At 53.4% G+C, this 23,218-nt stretch overlaps 2 protein-coding genes across 15 annotated transcripts in view; both read left to right on the top strand.

The window, feature by feature from the left end:
• The first annotated feature begins 1,925 nt into the window (after positions 1 to 1,925).
• Opn4 (opsin 4) lies at positions 1,926 to 11,729 on the top strand. Of its 2 annotated transcripts, XM_021203894.1 has the most exons (10): positions 1,926 to 2,248; positions 3,104 to 3,249; positions 4,667 to 4,800; positions 4,955 to 5,158; positions 5,730 to 5,901; positions 6,222 to 6,377; positions 7,230 to 7,337; positions 8,113 to 8,293; positions 9,054 to 9,170; positions 11,023 to 11,729. In XM_021203894.1, the coding sequence occupies exons 1-10, from the start codon at positions 2,108 to 2,110 to the stop codon at positions 11,059 to 11,061; spliced, it is 1,398 nt and encodes a 465-aa protein (XP_021059553.1). In that variant the 5' UTR covers positions 1,926 to 2,107; the 3' UTR covers positions 11,062 to 11,729. The 2 variants fall into 2 exon arrangements, with proteins under 2 accessions (XP_021059553.1, XP_021059552.1); XM_021203893.1 differs by lacking the exon at positions 11,023 to 11,729 and having other exon boundaries at positions 9,054 to 9,789.
• Positions 11,730 to 12,015: 286 nt separating this feature from the next.
• Ldb3 (LIM domain binding 3) overlaps positions 12,016 to 23,218 on the top strand; it is a 66,029-nt gene continuing 54,826 nt past the window's right edge. For 5 of the 13 annotated variants that reach the window (XM_029541383.1, XM_029541382.1, XM_021202947.2 and 2 more), the window contains exons 1-3: positions 13,685 to 13,777; positions 13,883 to 14,001; positions 23,029 to 23,180. In XM_029541383.1, the coding sequence (XP_029397243.1) occupies positions 13,909 to 14,001; positions 23,029 to 23,180 (245 nt within the window). In that variant the 5' untranslated portion in view covers positions 13,685 to 13,777; positions 13,883 to 13,908. Of the gene's footprint in view, positions 12,105 to 13,684; positions 13,778 to 13,882; positions 14,002 to 23,028; positions 23,181 to 23,218 lie in introns of those variants that run through there. The other 8 variants (XM_021202948.2, XM_021202946.2, XM_029541385.1 and 5 more) reach the window with 4 other exon arrangements.

The raw sequence follows: 23,218 nt of genomic DNA, 5'->3' as shown, positions 1-23,218 counted from the left end.
TCACTAATCCCTGGATGGCTTCCTTGTCTTTTCAAGTCAGCGGTTCCCCACCCGTTCCCATGAAGTCCTCTAGCACCGAATGTGTGTTGAATTGCCTGACCCCCACAGGCTTCAAGGGGCTGGCCCTCAGACCACACCTTGAGAGGCAAGGACTAAGAAGAAGTGTTTCCCCTTCGTACAGTGTGTGTGTGGGCGGGGGGGGGGGCTGCTGCTCTGCTCCGAGGATCCCAAAAATAAGCAAAACAGACCTGTCTGAGGCCCCGAGAGGGGACAGGGTGCAATGACATCACTCCAAGTGCTGCAGAGGATGTACAGGTGGTGGGTGTGGACATCCCAGGTCCTCAGGAGGGCTTCCTTGATGACATTGACAAAGTCTGTTTGAGCTTTCAGCAATCGTCCAGAAAGGCAGTTTCAATGTCTGCTCTTCGCCTAAGCAAAACAAATGCCTGTGGCTTCCGCATCCCATGAGATCAAGCTTCCCCAACCTTTTACCAGATCCCGAATTTAACTTTCAGGAAGGTCGATCCCAAGGTACTAGCAGCTGGTGCTGTTGGATACTTCCTTACTCCTCTGGCTGCCATGACCTGACTGTCTAGGGCAGTGTTTCTCAACCTTCTTAATATTGCAGCCCTTTAATACAGTTCCATATGGTGTGGTGATCCCCAACCATAAAATTATTTTCAATTGCTACTTCATAACTGTAATTTTGCTACTGTTATGAACCAAAAGTACCTGTGTTTTTTGATGGTCTTAGGCAAGCCCTGTGAAAGGCTAAGAACTGCTGGTCTAGTACCTGAACTTGGCTGCTCAGTGCTCCCGGATAAGAGTGCTCTGGAGCATCATCAGAGAGGAGTAGGTCCCTGACCCTGCACCTAGCTCCACGGCATAGCAGAAGCCTGCCCCCCCCCCCCACAAACATGAGAAGGGCACAGCATACATCCTGATGGGCCTTGGTGTATTAGTTTCTCCAGGAAAAAACACTTTTTAAATTTATTATTATTATTATTTTCGTTATGTGTAAGTGTGTGCATCTGCAGGTGGGTATGTCCATGTGAATGCAGACACTGGAAGAGCCCAGCAGAGGGCTGGAGTTTGAGGCATGGGTGCTGGATTCCAAACTCGGCTTCTCTGAAAGGATAGCATGTGCTCTTAACCCTGAGCTTTCGCTCCAGAGCCAAAACTACTTTTTTTGTTTGTTTGTTTGTTTTGGTTCTGGTTTTGGTTTTGGTTTTGGTTTTTCGAGACAGGGTTTCTCTGTATAGCCCTGGCTGTCCTGGAACTCACTCTGTAGCCCAGGTTGGCCTTGAACTCAGAAATCCGCCTGCCTCTGCCTCCCAAGTGCTGAGATTAAAGACATGTGCCACCACTGCCAAGCCTTTTATTTATTTATTTATTTATTTATTTATTTATTTATTTATTTATTTTAAAGACAAGTTATCAGTAAGTTGTCCAGGTTAGTCTCAAACTAATGAGTTGAAGTGATTCCTTTTGTCTCAGTCTCTCATGCCACTGACACGACAGGTACAGTCTTACATCTACCTAAAAAAGCATTTCTTGTCCCTGCTTACCCGGTGACATTGTAGCATCTCCCTTCGTTCAGGGAAGTGTGAAGATGTCAAGGGCTTATGGATAGACTCAGAGATGGAACCTTACATACAGTGACCACCGTGACTCTCAGAAGAACAGGAGGTGTGAAGGACAGAGCCTCCTGCCCAGGGTCCAGGAGCTGAGCTGGCTAGTGTCCCCATAGACATTCACATGCACACTTACACATATATTCATGTCATCACCATCAGACTCTTGTGGGCTGACATCAGGGACCCACTTCAGAGACGGCCAGAAGCAGGGAGTCACTGAGCATGTGTAGTCCCCTCCCCACCCAGCACTGCTACTTAAAAGTGTGGAGGGATCCTGCCACCGCGGCGCTCATTCCTTTGCGCTTCATTGGACATTGAGCAGTCAGCAGCCCAAAGAGCAGCTCCAGACTGGATGGATGAGAGCGGGCAGCAGGTGGACCAGGCCGCAGGGATAAGGATGGTGTAGAGCCAGAAGTCTGGGGACGGATCCCTGAGCTTTCCGTGGCCTTTACTCCTCTGAAAGCCTGAGCATGAGTTCTCCTTCAGGCCCAAGAGTCCTGTCAAGCTTAACTCAGGATCCCAGCTTCACAGCCAGCCCTGCCCTGCAAGGCGTTTGGAACGGCACTCAGAACGTCTCCGTAAGAGCCCAGCTTCTCTCTGTTAGCCCCACGGTAAGTTTGGGGAGCATGTGTGTGCAAAGAGACTCCTGTCCCCACCCTTGTTTTAACAGGGGGATAGAAAGGGTCTGAGCTTAGATGAAGGACCTTGGGCATCACTGAACTTCTCTATGCTTTCCCTACACAAAGTGGCTGAGGCACGAGGGCACAGGCAATGTCTTTGCTGGCAGAGACCACTGGAGAACCAGAAAGGCAGGTGTTGACCTGCCCTTCCTTGGTGACATCTATTCTTTCCAGAATTGACTAGATCCCCTAGGGGAGTACTCTAGGGGGAAAGGCAGGGCCCCAGGCTTCTAGATTTGTACAGGCCAGAGTGGGATGCCGGGCAGGACAGTGAGCAGGCTCCTGCTTCTTCCTGGGAGATATCCTCTGTCCCTGTATACTAACCTCTAGGGGGAAATGGCCTCAGCCCAGAGGAACCTAAGCTCTCTTTCTACTGGAAAGTCTTCCTCCCTCATTTGCCAGGCTTCAGTGTCGGTCCTCAGTTTTGCTACAGGGGTTGCAACCTCTCCTTGGAGGCTTGCTGTGGGGTATCCATCCGTTGGGAGGGCAACCGGGAGCTGGCTCTACTGATTCCTTAAGGTCACCCAAGCTGTGCTCTGCTCTGCAGGCACGCATTTGTCCTGTTAACCTCCAGCGGGCCATCTGAGCCTTTCACCTCCCCCTTAGAAGCTCAGCATCCACACATATATGGGCTCGGGGTTAAATTTTGGAAGACTTGCACTTTCTCCTATGGGCTGGCCATAGCTTTTGATCTATTCTTGAGTTCACCCATGTGCTCTACTGGGAACCTACTATTCTTCCCAGGGACATCTTCTGTAGGTGATGCTCTCCTTTCTCTCTCTCCAGACATCTGCACATCAGGCTGCCGCCTGGGTCCCCTTCCCCACAGTCGATGTCCCAGACCATGCTCACTATACCCTAGGCACGGTGATCCTGCTGGTGGGACTCACAGGGATGCTGGGCAATCTGACGGTCATCTACACCTTCTGCAGGTGCCTGGTTGGCGGGGTTGGGTCAAGGGTACCGTGCGTATCCATGCATATACAGAGGACAGAATACAAGGGTAAACATGTCACCCAGCTCCACCCAGGGCACCTTAGGATTGGCAGAGAAGCAAGGAGCATACCTTCTATGGCATCATGTCTAGGCATCATCTTTCAAGCAGATGAAAAGTGGAAAATGGCCTAGGGAACCCTGACTACACGCACGTGTGCCCACTGGGTCTCAGACAGAACCTCTGAGGCCGGCGGTACATCAGGATCTTCAGGCCTCTGCTCATTCTACGCTGCTCTCTCAGTCATCCTCTGTCATCCTCTGCACCCAGAGGAATCCTCCCTCCTCCCTCTTCCTTGAAGAACATCTCTAGACACCAGAATCCTCAAACCCTCAACAGTCGCTCCTAGCACCCACCTCGGCTTCCCTCCCCACCTGCTGGCTTCTGGCTGTAACAGGCAGGCCGGGAAGTGAGCCGACTTCAGGCTCCACCACAGACTAGTGAAAGAACTGAGCCAGTCACTTACCCCCCTGAAGTGCATACACCTCATCTCTCCAGCATGGAACTGTGGCTTTCTTATCACTGGTCTTTCTCCGGTATGTGCACTGATTGGAGATGAATCCTGGCTTTGCAACTTACTGAGCTGTAATGGGGACCAAGCCCTTTTGTGAGTGAAGGCTTTAGTACTCTCATCTGGACAATGGGAACCACTAAGCCCCCTTTAGGACCCACTATATTAAGATGGCTAGGGTTAGAGGAGGTTGGTGAAAGTGCCAGTCCCACGGTCGTAGCCACAAGCTCTTGGGCCTTTTTGCCACCTCAAGTGTGAACACTAAAGAGACAGGCTGAGTTGGGCAGGGTCAGAATGGACAGAAGAAGGAGCGAGAGGAGAAGAGAGGAAGGCAGCCTGAGAAGCTAGTAAGAAGGTGACAGAGCAAATGAGAGGGGAAGTCTGGAGGGACACTGTTGGTAGGTTGTGTCCAGGGAGGCTTGTCTAGGGAGACGGAGTGAGTCACACAGAGGGAGTAACCAAAGAGTGAGAAGAAAAAACTGACATGACCTCCTGGGCAGAACAGCTGTTGCTGGAGACACTCCTTCTCACTTACTGTGAGGAACCCACCACGGGAGAGCCCTTAGTCCATATGACTGGTGGTACCTGCTGGACTGATAATCAGGTCTGAGGCCCGAGAGCCCCAGACTGTGTACATGCATGTGTGTGTGTGTGTGGGGGGGAGGTTGTATGTGCATGCACAGCAAGTTTGTGTGCCTGTGTATGTTTAGCATAGTAGTGTGTGTGTGTGTGTGTGTGTGTGTACATGCGTGTGTGTGTGTACATGCGTGAATAGCTGAGGGTGAGGGGGGACTTCCATAGCTCTAGAGGTACTGGGAAGCCCTGACTCCCTCTGACCTCACAGGAACAGAGGCCTGCGGACACCAGCAAACATGTTCATCATCAACCTCGCAGTCAGCGACTTCCTCATGTCACTCACTCAGGCCCCGGTCTTCTTTGCCAGCAGCCTCTACAAGAAGTGGCTCTTTGGGGAGACAGGTAGACACTCGGTGCTCCTTTTTGCCATAGGGAGGAAGGGATCTTAAGGGAGTTGGCTCAGTCCTGTTTTCTGGGAGGTAGGGAAGGAGCTGAGTTTGTCCCATCCTCAGGGGCTGTCCTCCCCAGGGACTTAGGGAAATGGGTTTACCCACAGGTTGCGAGTTCTATGCCTTCTGCGGGGCTGTCTTTGGCATCACTTCCATGATCACCCTGACAGCCATAGCCATGGACCGCTATCTGGTGATCACACGTCCACTGGCCACCATCGGCAGGGGATCCAAAAGACGAACGGCACTCGTCCTGCTAGGCATCTGGCTCTATGCCCTGGCCTGGAGTCTGCCACCCTTCTTTGGTTGGAGTAAGTGTGTTGGTGGAATTAGGGGACAGGTAGATAGGAGACAAGAAGTTTAAGGAAGGTCGGGTTAGGGAACTGTCAGCCTCATGGACCACCTAACTGTCAAGTCAGATGGACATTCAGAGGCCTCACTAGCATCCGGGGAAGTTCGGTGTGCTTCACCAGGGACTAGAGTCGGTCAGGAAACCCATCACCAAATACCTGGGTGAGGGAGTGGGAGCAAGTGGGGCATGCTTGATGCTGAGTTTGTTGTGAGTCAGACTAGCCAGTGGCTGGGCTGTGAGGCCTCAGCAGGCTGGACAAGCTGCAAGACTTCAGCCCTGAGGATCATGGCCCTGGGGAGGAGCTACAGAGGAGCTAGCTCCAGTCAGTGCTAGCCGGGTGTCTCCCGTTAGAACCAACTTGGGGGGTCTCCCTTCACATCTCTCAGTTGCCAGCAGCTTTCTCCATTCTGGGCAGGGTGGGCATGTGGCTGGGGCCAGGATGTGCTTAGGAATCCCAAGTTCCACTTTTGAAACCCCTCCCGAGCAAGCTACCCTCAGTGAAGGCTGAGCACCTATCCCCTGGCTCCCAGGTGCCTATGTGCCCGAGGGGCTGCTGACATCCTGTTCCTGGGACTACATGACCTTCACACCCCGGGTGCGTGCCTACACCATGCTGCTCTTCTGCTTTGTCTTCTTCCTCCCCCTGCTCATCATCATTTTCTGCTACATCTTCATCTTCAGGGCCATCCGAGAGACAGGCCGGTGAGTGCACTGTGTAGAGCTGAGTCAGAGCATGCTCGCTCAGATGCAGATGGGTCAAGACCAGTGAGCTCATGTGCTTGGGGGTGGGGAGGGTGTCTGGGAAAGTTCCCAGAGACAAGGTCCTCTGAGGAGGGCTTAGAGGCTGCAATCCCGGCAGAACCACAGGAGGGCAGCTGAGGCTCAGTGGAATGAGGACTTTCTGGAAGTCAGAGCTGTCTGTGTGGGAAAAGATGAGCCCCCCATATGTCCCCGGCGACGGTCCAGAGAGGCTCCCTGCAGTGATCCTGATACTTGCTACAACCCAGATGCAACCTTCCTAGGGCCTGTGAGGGCTGCGGCGAGTCCCCTCTGCGGCGGCGGCAGTGGCAGCGGCTGCAGAGTGAGTGGAAGATGGCCAAGGTCGCACTGATTGTCATCCTCCTCTTCGTGCTGTCCTGGGCTCCCTACTCCACTGTGGCCCTGGTGGCCTTTGCTGGGTGAGCAGGCGGCCATAGCGCGGTATGGGGGGCTAAAGCACAGGTCCAGGTACCCTCTCTCTCCAACCTGACCCAAGTCAGCCATGCTGACACGTTAGATCCAGCTTTACAGCCACACTCTCCCCCGGTGTGACGTGCCTCGCCCCACTAGGCTTGTCCAGTTCCTGGAAGCTTCAGGGATATACTGGGGGCGCTCTGGCTACACATAGGTTGGTTGTCTGGGAACCTTCTATCTTGTTGGGAACCTGATGCTTGGGTCCCGCTTAGCCTGAGCCATAGGCACACAGCTAGGCTTGCTGCTGCTTAAGAATGGGTTCCTAGGTGGTGCCTGCCTGTGGTCCTCTGTGACTTGAGTCTGGAAACCATGGCACCCGAATGAGATTTTGGTACTCTGAGCTATCTGAGAACCAATCTTCTTGAGTAGTAACAATGCAGCCTCCCCTAGGGGTCTACCAGAAGTTTCTCTAGGACAGCCAAGGGAGCAGTGCACAACAGGATGGGGTGAGGGCGTGGCAGCAGTGCATGTAGGGTCTGGAGACCAGGGACAATTGAATAGCACAGAGAGGTATTGCCAGCCGCACAGGGTCTAAGGGACAGTGGAACCTAGCCGCCCCAATCCCTGCAGGAACGGCATATCTTCCTCCCTGAGCTCCATTCTCAACCATCTTTGCTTCCCTTCTTACCCACTTTAAAACAGAATGCTCCCTGGTTCCTACCTGTCTCTCACTATGGGGTTGGCTTGGCTGTGTTGGTTTACACTGGTTAGGCATTGGTTTAGTTTGGGCCTTGGCAGGGTCTGCCATAGAGACGACTGGGGTGTAAAAAGGGGACTCCACACCGTCTCTGTCCTAGGTACTCGCACATCCTGACGCCCTACATGAGCTCGGTGCCAGCCGTCATCGCCAAGGCTTCTGCTATCCACAATCCCATCATCTACGCCATCACTCACCCCAAGTACAGGTGTGGCCCCCTCCAGGACTCCAAGCCTACCTAGGGGCACAGAGGGCCTGGGCCTGCAGCTGAAGGCAGGGCTTATCTGTCTCTCTGGTCCCTCATGTGTGTATTAGGTGGGGGTCGTGAACACCATGTGGTGCAGCTAATAACATTGGGGGGTCTGCAGTTGGCATGCCCCCCTCTTCTTTCCCAGCACCCCGTGAGATCTCAATGGCTTCCTGAGAGGAAGCCTGTCCTAACTGCAGGGCTATGTCTGAAGGCAGCTCTGGTGGCCCATTAGCAGTGCTTCCTGTGCAAAGGCAAGCCCTCAGACCGTGACATCCTGCAATGACCCAACCCAGCAGGCATGCCTGCCTCCTGAGGTAATGTGGTCATCAGGTTCTTGCTCTACTGAAAAAAATTGAAAATGAGGCACTGTCGTGGGCCCCCAGAGCCAGTTCAACTTGGTGAGGCCCGGCACTTGCTAATCTCCTGAGGCAGGCATCAGTCAGTCTAGCCTGTAGTACTTAGGTGTGTCCATGGTGCCCATCCCCAGAGATGACACCATGGGTGACCATGAAGCGATGTCTAGTTGGTTGAACCCACTATCCTCACCACACCCTGATTCTGTTGTTAATCCCGTCAGCTCTGGGAGCCTATCTAAGTCTCGCTCACCTAACTGTCTGTCTGTGCCCATCACTAGTGTCTGTCTGTCTACCAACTCTATCCCTGTGTTAGTCTGTCCTTTCCTTCTCCCTTTCATGTCCCATCACCCTGACCAGACACACGATGACCCCTGCAGGGTGGCCATTGCCCAGCATCTGCCTTGCCTTGGGGTGCTTCTCGGTGTATCAGGCCAGCGCAGCCGCCCCTCCCTCAGCTACCGCTCTACCCATCGCTCCACACTGAGCAGTCAGTCCTCAGACCTCAGCTGGATCTCTGGACGGAGGCGTCAAGAGTCCCTGGCTTTTGAGAGTGAAGTGGTAAGTCCCCCCATTGGCTGGTATCTCACCTTTCCTTTCCCAACCAACCCTAGGGACCTAGACCTGGGTGACAGAGCCACATGTTAGACTAGGGGACATGTCATCCATTTCATTTTCTAACCTCCACTGCATCACCCTCTGTGGCAAGCATGGATACCCAGGACGGAGAGGAGGTGGGTGGTCTGAAGTTACCCAGCAGCAAGATAGTCTAGACACGGACTTTCCAAGTCACCTGTTTCTCCATGGCAAGAGCTGGTCCAGGATCCCTGAACCTTAGCACTAAACGTTACCTTATAGGAGGGGTAAAGAGCTGCAAGCTATAGGAGACGGGGAGCACTAGCCTGAGCTCATACCTGGCTTCAAGCCTTGACCCACCACACCCTCATTGTGTATCTGAGAGCCAGCACGGCTGATTTGCCCAGCTATCTTCCACTGCTCTGGCCCCGAGGCCTTCTGCTAAGATGTAGAACTGTGAGCCACTCTCAGCCACTGGTAGAAACCGAGGGGTCTGTCTCGTTTGTTGAAAGAGGCCTTGGCTCTCATGAAGACCACCACCTATCTAAATACCTATATGCATAAGCAAGCAGACACTCCTCACGGGCGTCTATTCTTTCCTGCACGTTGCTGACCGCAACTTTGTAAATAATGTCATGGGTCCCCCCTCATTAAATCCCTGTGCAGAGGCTGAAGGGAAGGAGGCAGGAGTATGCTCTAAGTAAGCTGTCCCTCACACCTCAGAGTGGCTCTCCCACATCCCCAGGGCTGGATAGACGCAGAAACAACAGCTGCATGGGCAGCTGCCCAGCAAGCAAGTGGACAATCCTTCTGCAGTCAGAACCTAGAAGATGGAGAACTCAAGGCCTCTTCCAGTCCCCAGGTACAGAGAGCTCAGACTCCCAAGGTGCCTGGACCCAGTACCTGCCCACCTGTGAAAGGACAGGGAGCCAGGCTAAGTAGCCTACAGAGTGACCAGAAAGGCAGGCTTGCTGTGTGCACAGACCTCTCAGAGTCTCCCCGTCCCCATGCATTCCAGCTTCCCCCTGCCTACCTAGAAGATGATGTGACTCTCAGACATCTGTAGCAGGGTCTAAGTATAATCTGTGTCTAGGGGAGTATCTGCATGTGACTGTGTAGCTCTGCACATGACATGCTGTCAGCTACGTTGTATCATATGTATACCATATGTATAAAGAGAGCATGCATATAACAGTATGAGCTCTTGAAGATATGTGGCCTACAGCAGAGAACAACTCATGCGTGTGTGGACCATGTTCCTGGCATATGCTCTCTGTCACTGTGACACCTCTGTGTTGTGCGGGTGACAGAGTGTGATGGTGTGCACCTCTCTGTGTGGTTTTGATGCTGGACAAACCCGGGGAAGGGAGGTGCAAGCCATGTACCCGCTCACTGCCGATGGCCTGTGCTCAAGATGTCACCGAGGAGAACACTTGTAGCTATTAAAAGAAGGCCAGCTGTCAGCCCCAGTGCCTATGGAATGGAATGTGGATGGTGATTAGAGAAGGCCATATTTTGGAACACTGGAAATGCCATGAGCCCAGGCGCCCCTCCCCCCTCAGCTGACAGTTCCTCCACCCTCCTCTCTCTTACACAGCATCCCCTATCAGCCCCTGGGTGTTCGGAGGCTTCCTTGGCCACTCTGGGATCATAGACGCGTCCCGTTCTCCTCCCTTCGTGCCGCTGCGCTAGGAGTAGCCTGTTGATGCTTCTGAAGTGGGAGAGCTCCTGTCCCCCTAAATCGTATCCCAGGCAGTATGTACAACCACAGAGGCCAGGGCAGAAGCCCGACAGTGGCTTATGCTGGCCAGGAAATGGTTGAAGACATAATAATGTCTATCCTGAGCCGGGCGTGGTAGCACACGCCTTTAATCCCAGCACTCGGGAGGCAGAGGCAGGCAGATTTCTGAGTTGGAGGCCAGCCTGGTCTATAAAGTGAGTTCCAGGACAGCCAGGGCTATACAGAGAAACCCTGTCTCAAAAAATAATAATAATAATAGTGTCTCTCCTGGACGGAGGTGGGACCACCAGGAGGGGCCAACCACCAGCTGTTGCCAAACACAAGCGACAAGCACTGCTGTCAGGTTACAAGCACACGGAAGCAATTCCCCGCGGTTCCCTGGGAGAAGGGGTTGTCTACGTGAACATCCTGAGTGAACCCAGTGGGGTTCAGGAGAAGGAACTTGGTGTCCTGGAATAGGGTGGTGGGTACAGCAAGTCTGTGAGGTGAACTTCCAGAGGAAGCTGGTGCTACAGGTTGGGGGGGGGGAGAGGTGAATGAGTTAGGGCAGCAGAGATGAAGGGGATGCTAGGCCTCACACACACAGGAGACTACAGAGGAAAGATGAACTGGGGTGGAGGCCGGCATATGGGGTCTGAACGTCAAGAGTCCAAGAGTCTGAGGATATCCCAAGGATTATTCTGGAAACGGCCTAAGATTGTGCTTGCTCCTTCTTTGGGGTATGGTCCTCGAGAAGCTCCACCCTCTCTGGGGTGTGGTCCTCGAGAAGCTCCACCCTCTCTGGGGTGTGGTCCTCGAGAAGGTCCACCCCCTTTGGGGTGTGGTCCTCGAGAAGGTCCACCCCCAACCTTGACTACAACCCCTCCCTTCCCACAGTTCCTTTCGCTTGTCAATGTTCTCAAATAGGAAAAGGTTTTAGGAGGCCCCATGAGACACTCCTAGAGATGAACACATGTGTATTATTTATTTTCAGACCAAGGGACACCTCCCCAGTCTGGATCTTGGGATGTAGGATGCCCACTGGCCCTCCCTTTCTTCTGGTACTTGCCCAGCCCTATCACCTCCCCATCACATGCACAGACCCAGGATTATCTCACAAGCCTGGAAGCTTTGAAGGTGTTCCTGTCACTCGTGCCACACTGGATACGAATCTCCGGCCCCTTTCCACGCTACGAAGTACAGTCTGCCCCTACTCAGCTCAGCAGCCACACTGCCCCCCCCCCCGAAGCACGAACCCAGGTTTTCCCGCCTCCCTTCCAGCAGCTGTTGCCTGTCCCCAGACGCTGTATGCTGCGATTGTCCAGACAATGACAATGGCGATAGCACTGGGGAACACATCATTTATTTATGAGATGAACATCTTGGCCAGCTTTCACAACCAGGCCGGACATCTCATTGGTTCAGAAAGCCCTTCCCCGCGTCCCCTGCTGCCAGGGCTCAAAAGCTGAACGCAGACTTTACTCTGTGCACTAGGAATACTTCTTTGCCTCTAGCTCCCCCATAGCATTTTCACTGTGGCCCACACTCACATGTACATGGGCACTGGCAGGCACAGAGGTACCTATTTGCATGCACACCAAGCAACACGTGTGCACACCCTGCCCCTACTGTTCATTCGGTGTTAGCGGCCTACGTTCCTTCCGGACAAGGCACAGGAAAATAAAAACAAACAAACAAACAGGGTCTCTAGTGATAAGCACGTTTCCTGGTGCTTCAGTGAAGGGAACAGGGTTGGTCTTCATGCCTCCAGCAGTTTCTTAGTTCTGTCCCCTAGATTTCCAGCTTTAACTCTCACCCCTGAAAACCCATCTCAAACTATACAGGGGCGGTCGAAATAGAGGAGGGAGAAAAGCCAGTATGGCCCATGCTCCCCCCCTCCCCGACGTGTGGAGCTCCGCCCAGCCTCTGTGTACTGCTTTCCAACTGGCTTTGGATCTCCCAGGGGAGGCCGAGGGAGGCTGGCTTTCCCCCTTTAAGAGCATCTCCTACCACCGCTCCCTTAACCAGAAGTCACCAGGCAGTGCCAGAGGCCAGAGAAAGAGCCTTCGGCTCCAGGTACAACATCGCTGGGGCTCCAGGACCAGGGTTTGTCCTTCCTTTCTGGTTATGTGGCCTGACTGGGTCTTCCCCCAGCTGGGAATGACAGACAGATGGCCCTGGGAAGCAAGGAGAGGGTTAGGATGGGTGGGCGGGTACAGAGGATGGGATGGGAGAGGGATGGGGAGGTCTGGCCTCCTGGCCATGACAGTGGAGTTGCATGGTACAGAAACAAAGAAGAGCCCAAGTCCTCCCTCCCCACCCTCCCCCCCCCCCCCCAACACTGCTTCCACTTGCTATTTTCGTGACCTTGGGCAAATTACCAAGCGACCCTGGAACATCACCACTTTTACTGTGCACCCTACGTATGGCAGGACTGGGGTGTGAGACCCGAGCTATGACAGCTAGGAAATTACTCACACCTGGGCCGGCACTGAGCCTTCAGGTTAATGTCTTTGAGAGGGCCAGCAAGAGGCCACTCCATCTTCCCTGAACCTCAGTTTCTCGAGCTGAGGAGCCAGAGTGAGCCTCGATCTATCTCCAGACCACATCTGAAGCCTCTCTTGTGGGAGGGCAGGCTTCTAAGGGCATCTTAACCCAAACGTCATGCTGGTTGAAGTCCCAAGGGCCAAGGCCCCCCGCCCAGAGCACACTGTCTCCGGGGTATGGGCTGAACATGCCACACATGCTTCCCCCCCTCCCTGCCCCTTCTACTTTGTGTCCTAGCAGCTGACAAATGGCACAGATGGCACTTCTTCCTACCCCCTGTCATTCCTGCGCAAAGGGCACGGAGCCTGGCGTGCGACGCTGGCAGCTGTACCTTTCCATGCTACTGTCAAGTTTTCCAGGGTACAAATGAGACAGGAGAGCCAGGAATAACTGCCTGGGCCCCAGAGGGTCTAGAGGGGTGGGACAACTCCAGATCTGGCCTAAGACCTTTATCCTGGGGGTCATGCAGCACCCCTTTCTTCGGACCAGGGCTTGGGGAGATATTATAGCCCCTAGGAGCCTATTATCTGACATGAGTCCTGTTGGAATGAGCTCAGGCTCCTGTGGGACCCTGAGTCCACTCCCTGTGTGACCTTGGAGAATAGATTTAACTTCTCTGAGACTTGGCATTTACAATCCAAGGTGCCAGCCTCTCAAGACCCTGTGGAAGCTGGTGTGAAGAGTTCCTTTCTGAACTTGGCCATGTTCAAAGCCCTGCCACTACATGGGCATTCTTACGTCCAGACCATTAAAAGCGACCCAGGATCCAATCACTATTCTTCTGACGCATTGGAGGCTAAGCTAAGTCCAAGGCCCTACTGGGGCCCCACAAGGGATAAGGTGCCAACTCATGGTCCTTACCAGGGACCACAGAGTAACAAAACCCCTATCCAGAGTGGACCCACCGACTACAACAGAACATGGACTCTGCTGAGGGTCCAAGGGAGGCCAGTCCTCCATGCCTGCCCCTTGGGGATGGGTGTTCTGGGTGCTTGACACCCCTCCCCAGGGACTATATTAGCCGCGTGAGTCATGGTGGACCGGCTGGGAGGCCATGGGCAGGCGGGCCCAGTGTAGGGTTACAGTCCATTTATGGGCGCAGCAAGGGCAGATATCAGTGTCGATGGCATTCACTCCCAGCTATTCTTAGGAGCCTCCCAGGAGCTCTGCACAGCCTGGCCAGGCAGTAAGGAACGCAGCAGGCAAGGCCAGGGGTTGGGGTCTGGGGCCAGGACCAGAGATAGGGGCTGGGAAGACAGGCTGCATAAGGGTCCTCTCACCTGACTCTTCCTACTGTTTGTCTGCAGAGGAAGCCACTGCTGTCAGCACCAGTATGTCTTACAGTGTGACTCTGACTGGGCCTGGGCCCTGGGGCTTCCGTCTGCAGGGAGGCAAGGACTTCAATATGCCCCTCACTATCTCCCGGGTAAGTGCACATGGCCCACAGCCTCATTCTCAGAGGGGTGGGGCATTCTTGGAAGAGGGTACGCTCATGCCCATCTGTCTGTCAGTCTATCTGTCTGTCTTCTCTAGGGCTCTTGCCCTATTCCTGGTCTGAAGTCCAGGACTGGAATGGTCTCCTTATCTTGGCCACAGATGAATTTGTTCACCTCAGCTTGTTCCCTGGACTTTGCCCATCTAAGCAAGATGTCACGGGCAAATAGCTGGCATTTTGAGCTGAGGAAGAAATGCCGAGTTTGCAGATTGGGTAGGCTTGTGGGTAGAGACTGCAGGGCCTTCCTAAGTCCTTCCCCAGCATGGCAAGCGTGAGGTATTCCCCAAGCTTGGAATCCCTCCCTAGAAGCAGGCAGCTGCTTAGGAAAGAGCATATCTATCATGAAGAAGGCAGATGGCAGACAGGTAGGTAGATGGACAGCATGTTGTCCTTGCTTCCCTACTGTCGTGATGATAGAAGTCCAGAAGAGACACAGCACTGTCCAGTGGAAGTGGCACCGAATGTCAGGAGTTATAGGGACAGCTCCTGTGATTTGGAGAAGCTGAGGCCCAGAGAGGTCAAACAGTAGACATACTTGGAAGGAAGAAGTTGCTTTCATTGCTGCTGTAGACCCAGCCCCTAGGCCACAGCCTGGTGCTATCCGCTCACTATTTGTTAAGTAAGGGCACCCTACAAGTCCTGGTAGACGTGGGACCAAAGGCCCCATGGCTTAGGGGGCCTAGGAGGCATACAGGGAACTAGAATAACCTGTTTGGTGACTGAGCCCCAGGCAGGACTGATCTGGGCTTAAGATGCAGAGTTAGACTCCAGGATGTCACTGTATAGTTGGAGGGTGGAATCACGTATGACTGGATTGCTGTTTCTTCCACACAGCAGCAGAGACTGCTGCCCCTGGACCTAGGGCTAGCACTCAGTGGTAGTGGGGAATCCTGGGAAGTACTGGACAGAGGCCCCAGTGCTCCCCCTGAAGCAGTCTTGGTCCTCCTATCACTTTTAAGCTAGGCACTTTGAGTAGCCTTTGTGGAAGGACACTGTCCTTCACCTCTCTACTGCAGACCTGAACTCTCTGCCCTCCAGACACACTGCCCTGAAAACCACAGGGCCCCCTATCAGGAGGACACCCTAAACCATGTCCATCTTGCTTGATGATGTGGTGACATGTAGATAGGTGAGCCCAGTGGCTACCCCCAATCCAGGCTCTGCCCGGTCCCCACTCCTGTAGCATAGGTTTCCTCCCTGTATAAGACAGGGCCTCTCCCGACATCCTCACATGCCCTCTGACCTCCCATGCCTAGGGCTGAGCCCACAGTCCCCAAAGCCCACCATCTCCAAGGCTTGCTGCTCTGTCTTATGGGAACAAATTCATCGCCAGGATCTGTAGCGGCCAGGAAAGTCAATGACCTCACTCCGGACCTATGCACCACCTGGCCCCGGATGGCCAGGGCTTAAATGGCAGCAGGGAGGCTTTGAGCTAGACAGCGGGAAGAATGTCCTCATTCAAAGAGGGGGTGTGTTGGGGTGTGCTGGAAGCTGATGCTAGGGAGACTTTTAAAAATAGAAGCCAGGGTACTGGGGCGGGGGGGGGGGAGTTGCCTCATTTCGGATACATACCTCAGATCGCCGGCAGCAGGGTGGACTGAGCTGGGGTGTTCAGGTCTTGCTCTCTCCTGAAAAAAAAAAAACAAACATACCTCTAGCGGGCCACAGATACAGCGGGCTTTGGCATCTCAGGCTTGGGCATCCCAGGCCCAGTGCTGATGGCAAGGCAGACACCGTGAACACTAGGCCTGTGGCGTTCGCTGCTGAGGTCCCTCCTGTACCACAGAGACACAGGGCCAGGATTCTGCCCAGCCGTCAGCACTCCCCTGCTCTGGGCGCAGACACTGTGGCTGTGAGAGATGATCAGCCCGACCTAACTCTCACGCCTGGTCCTTTGCCTGTCGGGCCAGGCCCAGGTGAAAACTAACTTCTCTCCAAAGCAGGTTTGTGTTCCTCCCAGAAAAAATAGGCGCCACCTGCATGCAGGGTGATACTTGGGTACCACACAGGTACAATGGCTTCATCCTAAGCAGAAGACTCCCCCCCCACCACCAAGTGAGTCTACTCCTATTTGCAGATGTGGGGTTCAGGAGGGACACTCTAGAGAGGAGGGCAAGCATCTTTGCTTATCCTGGACAGGTGCAGAGGCCTGCAACCTGAGCTGCCTCTTACCCTCCCCTTCCCTACCTTAGCCGATTCTCTAGGAAGCAAAGTTGAGGGAACAGATTAACAGGCCCAGCCCTCACCAGGGCCCCCCACCACCCCCACCACCCCCGCCTCTGCGGCTAGGTGTGGGGCTTTGCCCTTCATGGCTACTGGCACTCTCCACTCTAGGGAAGAGGCAAGTGTCTATTCGGTTCTATATCTCTCTGCTGGGTTGCCAGGAGCACAGCCTCGGTTGCATCACCTGTAAAATGGGACAATGCTGTCCACACTTGACACTGTAGAAATGAGGCCGACTGTGAGGCTAGTGTGCAAAGGGACTGTGGGACGGGTGAGGCCTGCCTCCTTACTGGGAGGCCTTGACCTCCACCCCACCTGGCAGGGTTGCCTGGGCCATAGTCCAGAGGCCTTCTACCTCTCTCTCCTCCAATTTCAGTTTCAGTATTATTGAACTCTCCCAGCGTCGGCGGTGACACTGAGAACGGTGGACCCTTGGGACGAGAACTGAGGACAGTCTGAGACTATTCTGGGGGTAGCTGTGCTGGCGATTCCTGGAATTTCCAGGCCCCTGGAGCACAGCACCTTGGGCTGTTCTTGGTAGCGCCTATCAAGCGCTGACAGGCCATGCTGTTTATAGCCCCGCTGAAGGTCAGGCAGCCATCTATCTAAGCTATCCAGCAGGGGAAGATAAGGGACAGTCACCGCTGAAGACTGCATTCTTAGAGGTGCACCTTGGCCAGGCCCTCCTGTGACTCACATTTACCTCTGACCTCTTGAAGGCCGGGAAGAAAGCAGAGCAGAGGCCTGATAGGTCCTGGGAGGGGGGGTCCTTGTGGGTCCCTGAACCAGAACACAAGCCAAGGGTGGCTCTAGGAGCAGACAGGAATGGTGGCAGGTGCTATGGGGAGACAGGAGACTCTGGGGACAGCAGATGTGAGGAGTGCACAGGCACCAGGAAGAAGAGGAACTCATCTAAGCGTGAAGACCCTCCAGTCCTTGTCTCCAGTCTTCCCATTCCCAAACACAGCTTCTCCACTCTGCTGGAGCCAGGTTCCTGCTCTCCTCTCATAGGAACCATCCCGGAGGTGGGAGGCATGAAACAGATTTTCCAGGGCCAAGTGCACACAAAAACACTGGCGGCTTCCTGGGAGACACAGAGGGAAACAATGTTGGGACCTGGAGAAACAGAGGGTCCTCTTACACACAGACACACACACATACAGACACACACACACAGACACACACACACACATGCGCACACACACACAGACATACACACAGAAAGACACAAACACACACAAACACACACAGACACCATGCATTGGTATGTGTAGACACTTAGGTGCCAAGGCCAAGTGTCTGAGTGTGTGAGGGATGAGGTACAGAGAAGCCGGGGCCTGTGGTCACTTCTTAGGGGATTCTGGGAGAGCAGAAGGGAGAGAAGTTAAATGACAGCTATTTGGACAAGCAAGGCAAAGCAAAGCAAAGGGAGAGCCTGGCTTATTTTATATACCAAGGTTGGAATAGAGGTTGAGGCCACTGGGAGAAAGAAGTTTCCAGAAAAAGGGTGAGGACTGGGGCAAAATCCCAAGGGAGACCAGATGGGAAGAGAGCCAGCCTGGCACAGAGTAATTTAATCCCAAAGAGTTAAAATGCATTTAGGACTCCAGGGGGAATCCCTGCCAGGCTTCAACGAAGGAGCTGGGAAGGTTCCACTCTTTCTAGGCCTGCTACATGCCCTTAGCCAGCCCCACCACAGCAGGCAAGACACACAGAGAAGGAAGGCAGGGCCTGTGTGCTTCTGAGGAGGGATGCTAAAAACTTCTGTAGAGCCCAGGTGCCCCCCCACCCCACCCAGGTACCCACTGCACAGCACCTGGGATCCTAGACAGAATCCTACTATTCTTCCACACCCTACTAGGAACAGTAGGCCGGCTGAGGACCGGTCAGCAGGGCTGACCACCCTCTGTAGACTCTGGATATTGTTTTTCGTGGGACCCTAGGGTACAGTCATACTGACCACATACATCCTTTCCCCCAGTCCTACCACTGACTTTTCTGGAGCTTCTTAGCTCCTTAGAAGGAGAAGGAGGCTGCTCCCTTAGATTCACTCCAGAATCTTCTCAGTTCTGCAGCATCCTGTGCCACGCCCTGTTTAATAATGTAATCCTCGCAACATGCTGGAGAGGAAGGCCTTACCCTGCCCTCTGGACACCCACTGGAATGTGTGAAGTCTCAGTCAGAGCAGGCTTAGGTTGACCCACTGTGCACGTGGTGTCTCCCCTCTCTGCCTTCCTCCTTGGCACGCCAGTGGCCATGAGATCAACTACTCCTGTGCTACCCCTGAAGAGTGGGTGGGGACTTGCAAATCAGATGTGTCCGCTTGGCCATCATGGTGTTCTCTGTTGTCCTTGCCTGGCTTACACATTCGGGGTCTAGAAGAGGACTCTTCTGAACACAGGGCGGGCATGGTTAAGAAGAGACCCGGGAAGACACAGGCTGGTTCATGGCAGTTGGGATGGGAGGTCTCTTTTGGTCTTGTTGTCATTGCTCACACGGTACAGGACAGTGCTTCTGGGACCAAGGGTGAGGGGTTCCTTATGGTCATGGTTCAGCAAGGCATAAGGCTGAGTAGTGATCTTGGCCCAGTGGGGCCCCCTCTAGGCTCTCCTTTGTGTTCAGGTCTACATTGAAAGTGACTGTTGACTGGAGACGATTGAAAAATTAGGTAGAAATGAAACATTCATCCAAAGAAAAATTTTAAACGCTCAAAAGGAGACTGAAGGATATTTTTTTAAAAAGAAAGTATCTCCAAGAATATGTGTATGTTGAGTCTTTTCTGAGAAAAGTCAACAGAGAGAGGAGGGTGGAGAGTTAGAGAAGAGCGTATGAGGTACACTTCTCATGAGCCTTGGACTCCAGGGAGTGGTCTAACAGTGCCAGTCCTTCCCCCAGCTGAGACTGCTCCTCTGGGAGGGAAGGGATCTTATGGTCCTTGGCTGTCTTTAGCATCCCTGCCTCCATCTGGCCTTCTCTAAGGACACTTGAGCAGAAAAGAGGACCTCTGTGAGTACCACACCCCTACTTGAGGGACATTGGGCCCTGCTTAGGGCATCCAAAGGCCAGGCCAGCTGAGCCCTAATGGGCAGACACAGATGGAGGGACAGAGGCGCCAGGGACAGGAGGATCCAGCTTGGTGGCTCCCCTCTGGAATGTTTGGCTATTGCCCAGGCCCCTGGAGCAAGGATTACCCCTGCCCACGCCTGAGATATCAGACAGCACCAGGCACAGGGAAGGATAAATACAAGTTGGCTGTGTCCTAGGGAGAAATCTGTCACCAGGCAGCTCTAAAGACATGGCATTCCTGACGGCCTGAACCTGGCACTAGCTGATGGGGCCCAGCCTCGCTTGGATGTCATTCTGGTGCCCTTGCTTACACTGTCACTAGGATCTGGACACTCCCATCCTGCCTAGCAGTGTCCCTGCTGGCTTTATAGCCCTTCCCTCCTGTGTGAGCTTGATAGATGCTTCCCCTCTACCCTACCTACTTCAAGTTATTTGCTGCAAGGAATAATTCCTTCTCTGTAGATAGAGGCATTGGGAGTATCCTTCTGTAGGGATGTCCTGCTATGCAGTGTATTTTATGGGGTGACATACCAGTGGGCAGATTTAATGTGAGATATCTTTCCCTGGGATGTCCTGCCACAGGGTTAACCAGCCATGGGAGTGCACGGGCAGTCTGCTGGGACAGCGTGGCACCGCCGGGACAGCGTGGCACCGGGAACATTACCCTGGGTGTATGCTACTGTTTTCATCTGTCTTTGAGGCGCTTCTTAAATAAGAAGGCTTGATGGATGGCGAGCTGTGAGAGTGCTGTGTGGTAGAGTGGGAGGGAGAGGGGGATGTCATGACCGGACAGTGATGAGGAGAACTGGGTGTGTGCTGCCTGTGCCCTGGACTATTCACTGCCCGACCCTACCTGCCCTTGGGGTGGGAGGTGAGGCAGCATGGAAATCAACAACACAGACTCAGGGAGCAGGTGAGAAATGCCACAGCAAGCTCCTCTGTTAATACCTTCCACCCATGCCCCACTGGCTCCAAGAAAGCATCTCTTCTAAACAGCAGCTCCCAATTGGCTGGCACTGTCTACATCAGCAATCCTTGGTCTCTCAGGAAGTCTTCAATCAGGTCCTCCTGCAGGAGATGCCTTTGCGGCTGTATTCCCCGCCCCCCGACACCCTCCCCCATAGAGGTGGCAACCGCCATTCCTCCTACAGTTCTTCTTATTCTTTCAGCTTAAAAATTACTGTAATGAGTTGCTTTGAGATAGCACAGCCCTGCGTAGAAAAGGAATCTTACCTGTCTCTGCCTTTCCAGAACTGGGATTACAAGCACATGCCTACTCCTGTCTTCCAGTTGTGTGCTAGGGCTGAGACTCAGGTCTTCACGCTTGTACAGCAAACCTTTAACCGACAGAGCCACGTCCCCAGGCTGTCACTATTTCCCATCTCTGCATTGGAGACCGCAACACACTTTTGTTACCATGGGCTCCCTGTGGGGACAGATCCGGGGGGGGGGGCTAGTGATGGCTCTAGGATGCCCCTATGGCATCCAGAGAGTGGGTTTTGCAAGTCGGGTGTGTCAAGGCTGTCTCTGTCTTCCTTGCCTGGCTTACACATTTGGGGTCAAGAAGAGGGCTGGTCTGGGCACAGGGTGGGCAGTGTTTAAGAAGAGATGGGACTAGCTGGGCATGGTGGTGCACGCCTTTAATCCTAGCACTCAGGAGGCAGAGGCAGGTGTATTTCTGAGTTTGAGGCCAGCCTGCTCTACAAAGTGAGTCCCAGGACAGCCAGGGCTATACAGAGAAACCCTGTCTCAAAAGAAATCAAAGAAGAAGAAGAAGAAGAAGAAGAAGAAGAAGAAGAAGAAGAAGAAGAAGAAGAAGAAGAAGAAGAAGAAGAAGAAGAAGAAGAAGAAGAAGAAAAAGAAGAAAAAGAAGAGGAGGAGGAGGAGGAGGAGGAGGAGGAGGAGGAGATGGGACTGCAAAGGCTGGTTAGCGGCAGTTGGTAAGTGAGGTCTCCTTGGGTCTTGTCACTGACATGGTACAGGACAGTGCTTCTGGGATCAGTGATACAGCTACAAAGAAATCATTTCATCGCAGTGACTGCAAGGTACCTTGATGGACATATAGTTCCCTTTGAGGAACCTGGCAGGAGGATTCCATTCATGTCTACAAGTCCAGAGCCTGACCAGAGGCCCCACACAGGCTTGGCACAGAGAGAGCTCTTAGGACAGTCCCCAGACCTTAGCCAAAATCTGGCTTCTGCCAGCATTAATGGCTAGTCTTATCCCTGTACCATAAAGGTGGGTAGGATGTGGCCAGACATACCAAGAGAACTAGCACACAAAGATATGCCCTCTAACCATATGGGCAATATGGGGGGTGGGGCTTAGAGCCTCCTCTTTCCTGTGATGTCATTGGTGGCAAGGCCTGTGTGACATTCCATGTAGTCTCATAGGGGGACTTCCAACATGATGTTATAGGGTCAACTCCTAAAATACTTTTATGTATAAGTACCACCCTCTCGTAGATTGTCCCACCCTGCTTGTCTCAATAAATGGTTACGCTGAAAAAAATAATGACCATTTCTGTGTGATATTATCAGGAACTGAGACACTTCCATTGGAAGTCATAGAAGTTAAGCTAGTCTCCTCTAGTAACATCTCATGCACTATTTTTCTGAGCAGGGCTGCTAATGTCACTACGGCCAGTCCATCGAACTACACTAAATTATTTAACCAGGCCTTCCGGAAGGTCACATCTCAGATAATATTACTGTGGGTATAGAATACTCAAAGCTGCCATGCAAAATTCGATATCGTGTATGATATCATTGAGAGTTCAGTGTAAGCCATGGCTTCCCAAGTGATGGGTGTAGTTCCCCTAGCATCCCAGGAAGCGTTTCCAGTGCGTGGAGTCTCAATGGCATTCTGTTTAATCAAAGATGGAACATCCAAACAAATAGTTTTAGATGTCAGTAGGGTACAGGAGTTAGGAACTATTTTATAACTATACTTTCCCTTCTAGATGCTCGCAAGCAGCCAGAGAGCCCTACCCCTGCCTCACTTCACAGCGCCCACCTTGTTCTCACCCACACATGGCTGACGGCTCCTTTAGTTGTCTGTGTACCTGCCCTGGTAGCATGGAGCACCTTGTGTTTCAATGCTTTGGCGAGGGTACATTTAGCCGGCCCTTTAGTCTGGCAATGACTGGAGGCAAGGAAGTGCTAAGTCTTACCCTCATTTCTGGGATTAGAAAGTACTCTCTGGGGGTGCAGGGGTGCGGGGGTAATAGGTTAATCGTCAGTGCAAAACCTCCAGATGCCAATGGCCTAGCACAGGGGGAATTTACTCCTCATTCAGAAAGCCTGGCGTACCGTCTCCGCGCCAGGTAGTAGCTCTGGCACCCAGAGCCCTTCCAATGAGCGACTTACCTGACCTTCTCTCGAACCTGTGCATTTAGTCAGTCAACAAGCAGTGTGCAGGATTCTGATAACGGTTGCTGGGGAAAGACCCATCAGTGGCGTGTGTTCCACCAGCATTCCAGTGGCCAAAGCTGGTCCTTTGACTGCTGTCAAAAAGTCCTAGGAAGCGGTAGCCCTATGAGGAAGGGGAAGCAGGCCTGGCGAGCCGCCGGCGCTGGCCATCACGAATAAAAGACATGCTGGGTGTGGTACCGGGAGCTCCGGGTGATCCTCCCCCCCGACTCACCCCTTCTTCTGCTTGTTCAACCAGATCACCCCAGGGAGCAAGGCAGCCCAGTCCCAGCTCAGCCAAGGAGACCTTGTGGTGGCCATTGATGGCGTCAACACAGACACCATGACCCACCTGGAGGCCCAGAACAAGATCAAGTCGGCCAGCTACAACCTGAGCCTCACTCTGCAGAAGTAGGTGGAAGCTCCTTCCAGAGAAGGGGACCCAGGGT

Source organism: Mus pahari, chromosome 8 (assembly GCF_900095145.1).
Source record: "Mus pahari chromosome 8, PAHARI_EIJ_v1.1, whole genome shotgun sequence".
In the NCBI taxonomy this organism is placed as follows: Eukaryota; Metazoa; Chordata; class Mammalia; order Rodentia; family Muridae; genus Mus; species Mus pahari.
The sequence above is the reverse complement of the archived record's forward strand: the minus strand, read 5'-3'. Positions and strand labels throughout refer to the sequence as shown.

What these genes read in the sequence shown, in the direction of transcription:
- Opn4 (XM_021203893.1), top strand. Translation starts at nt 2,108, where the DNA reads ATGAGTTCTCCTTCAGGCCCAAGAGTCCTGTCAAGCTTAACTCAGGAT. An exon ending in GTCATCTACACCTTCTGCAG is followed by an intron (nt 3,250 to 4,666) that starts GTGCCTGGTTGG and finishes CTGACCTCACAG; the next exon opens with GAACAGAGGCCTGCGGACAC. An exon ending in GTGGCTCTTTGGGGAGACAG is followed by an intron (nt 4,801 to 4,954) that starts GTAGACACTCGG and finishes GTTTACCCACAG; the next exon opens with GTTGCGAGTTCTATGCCTTC.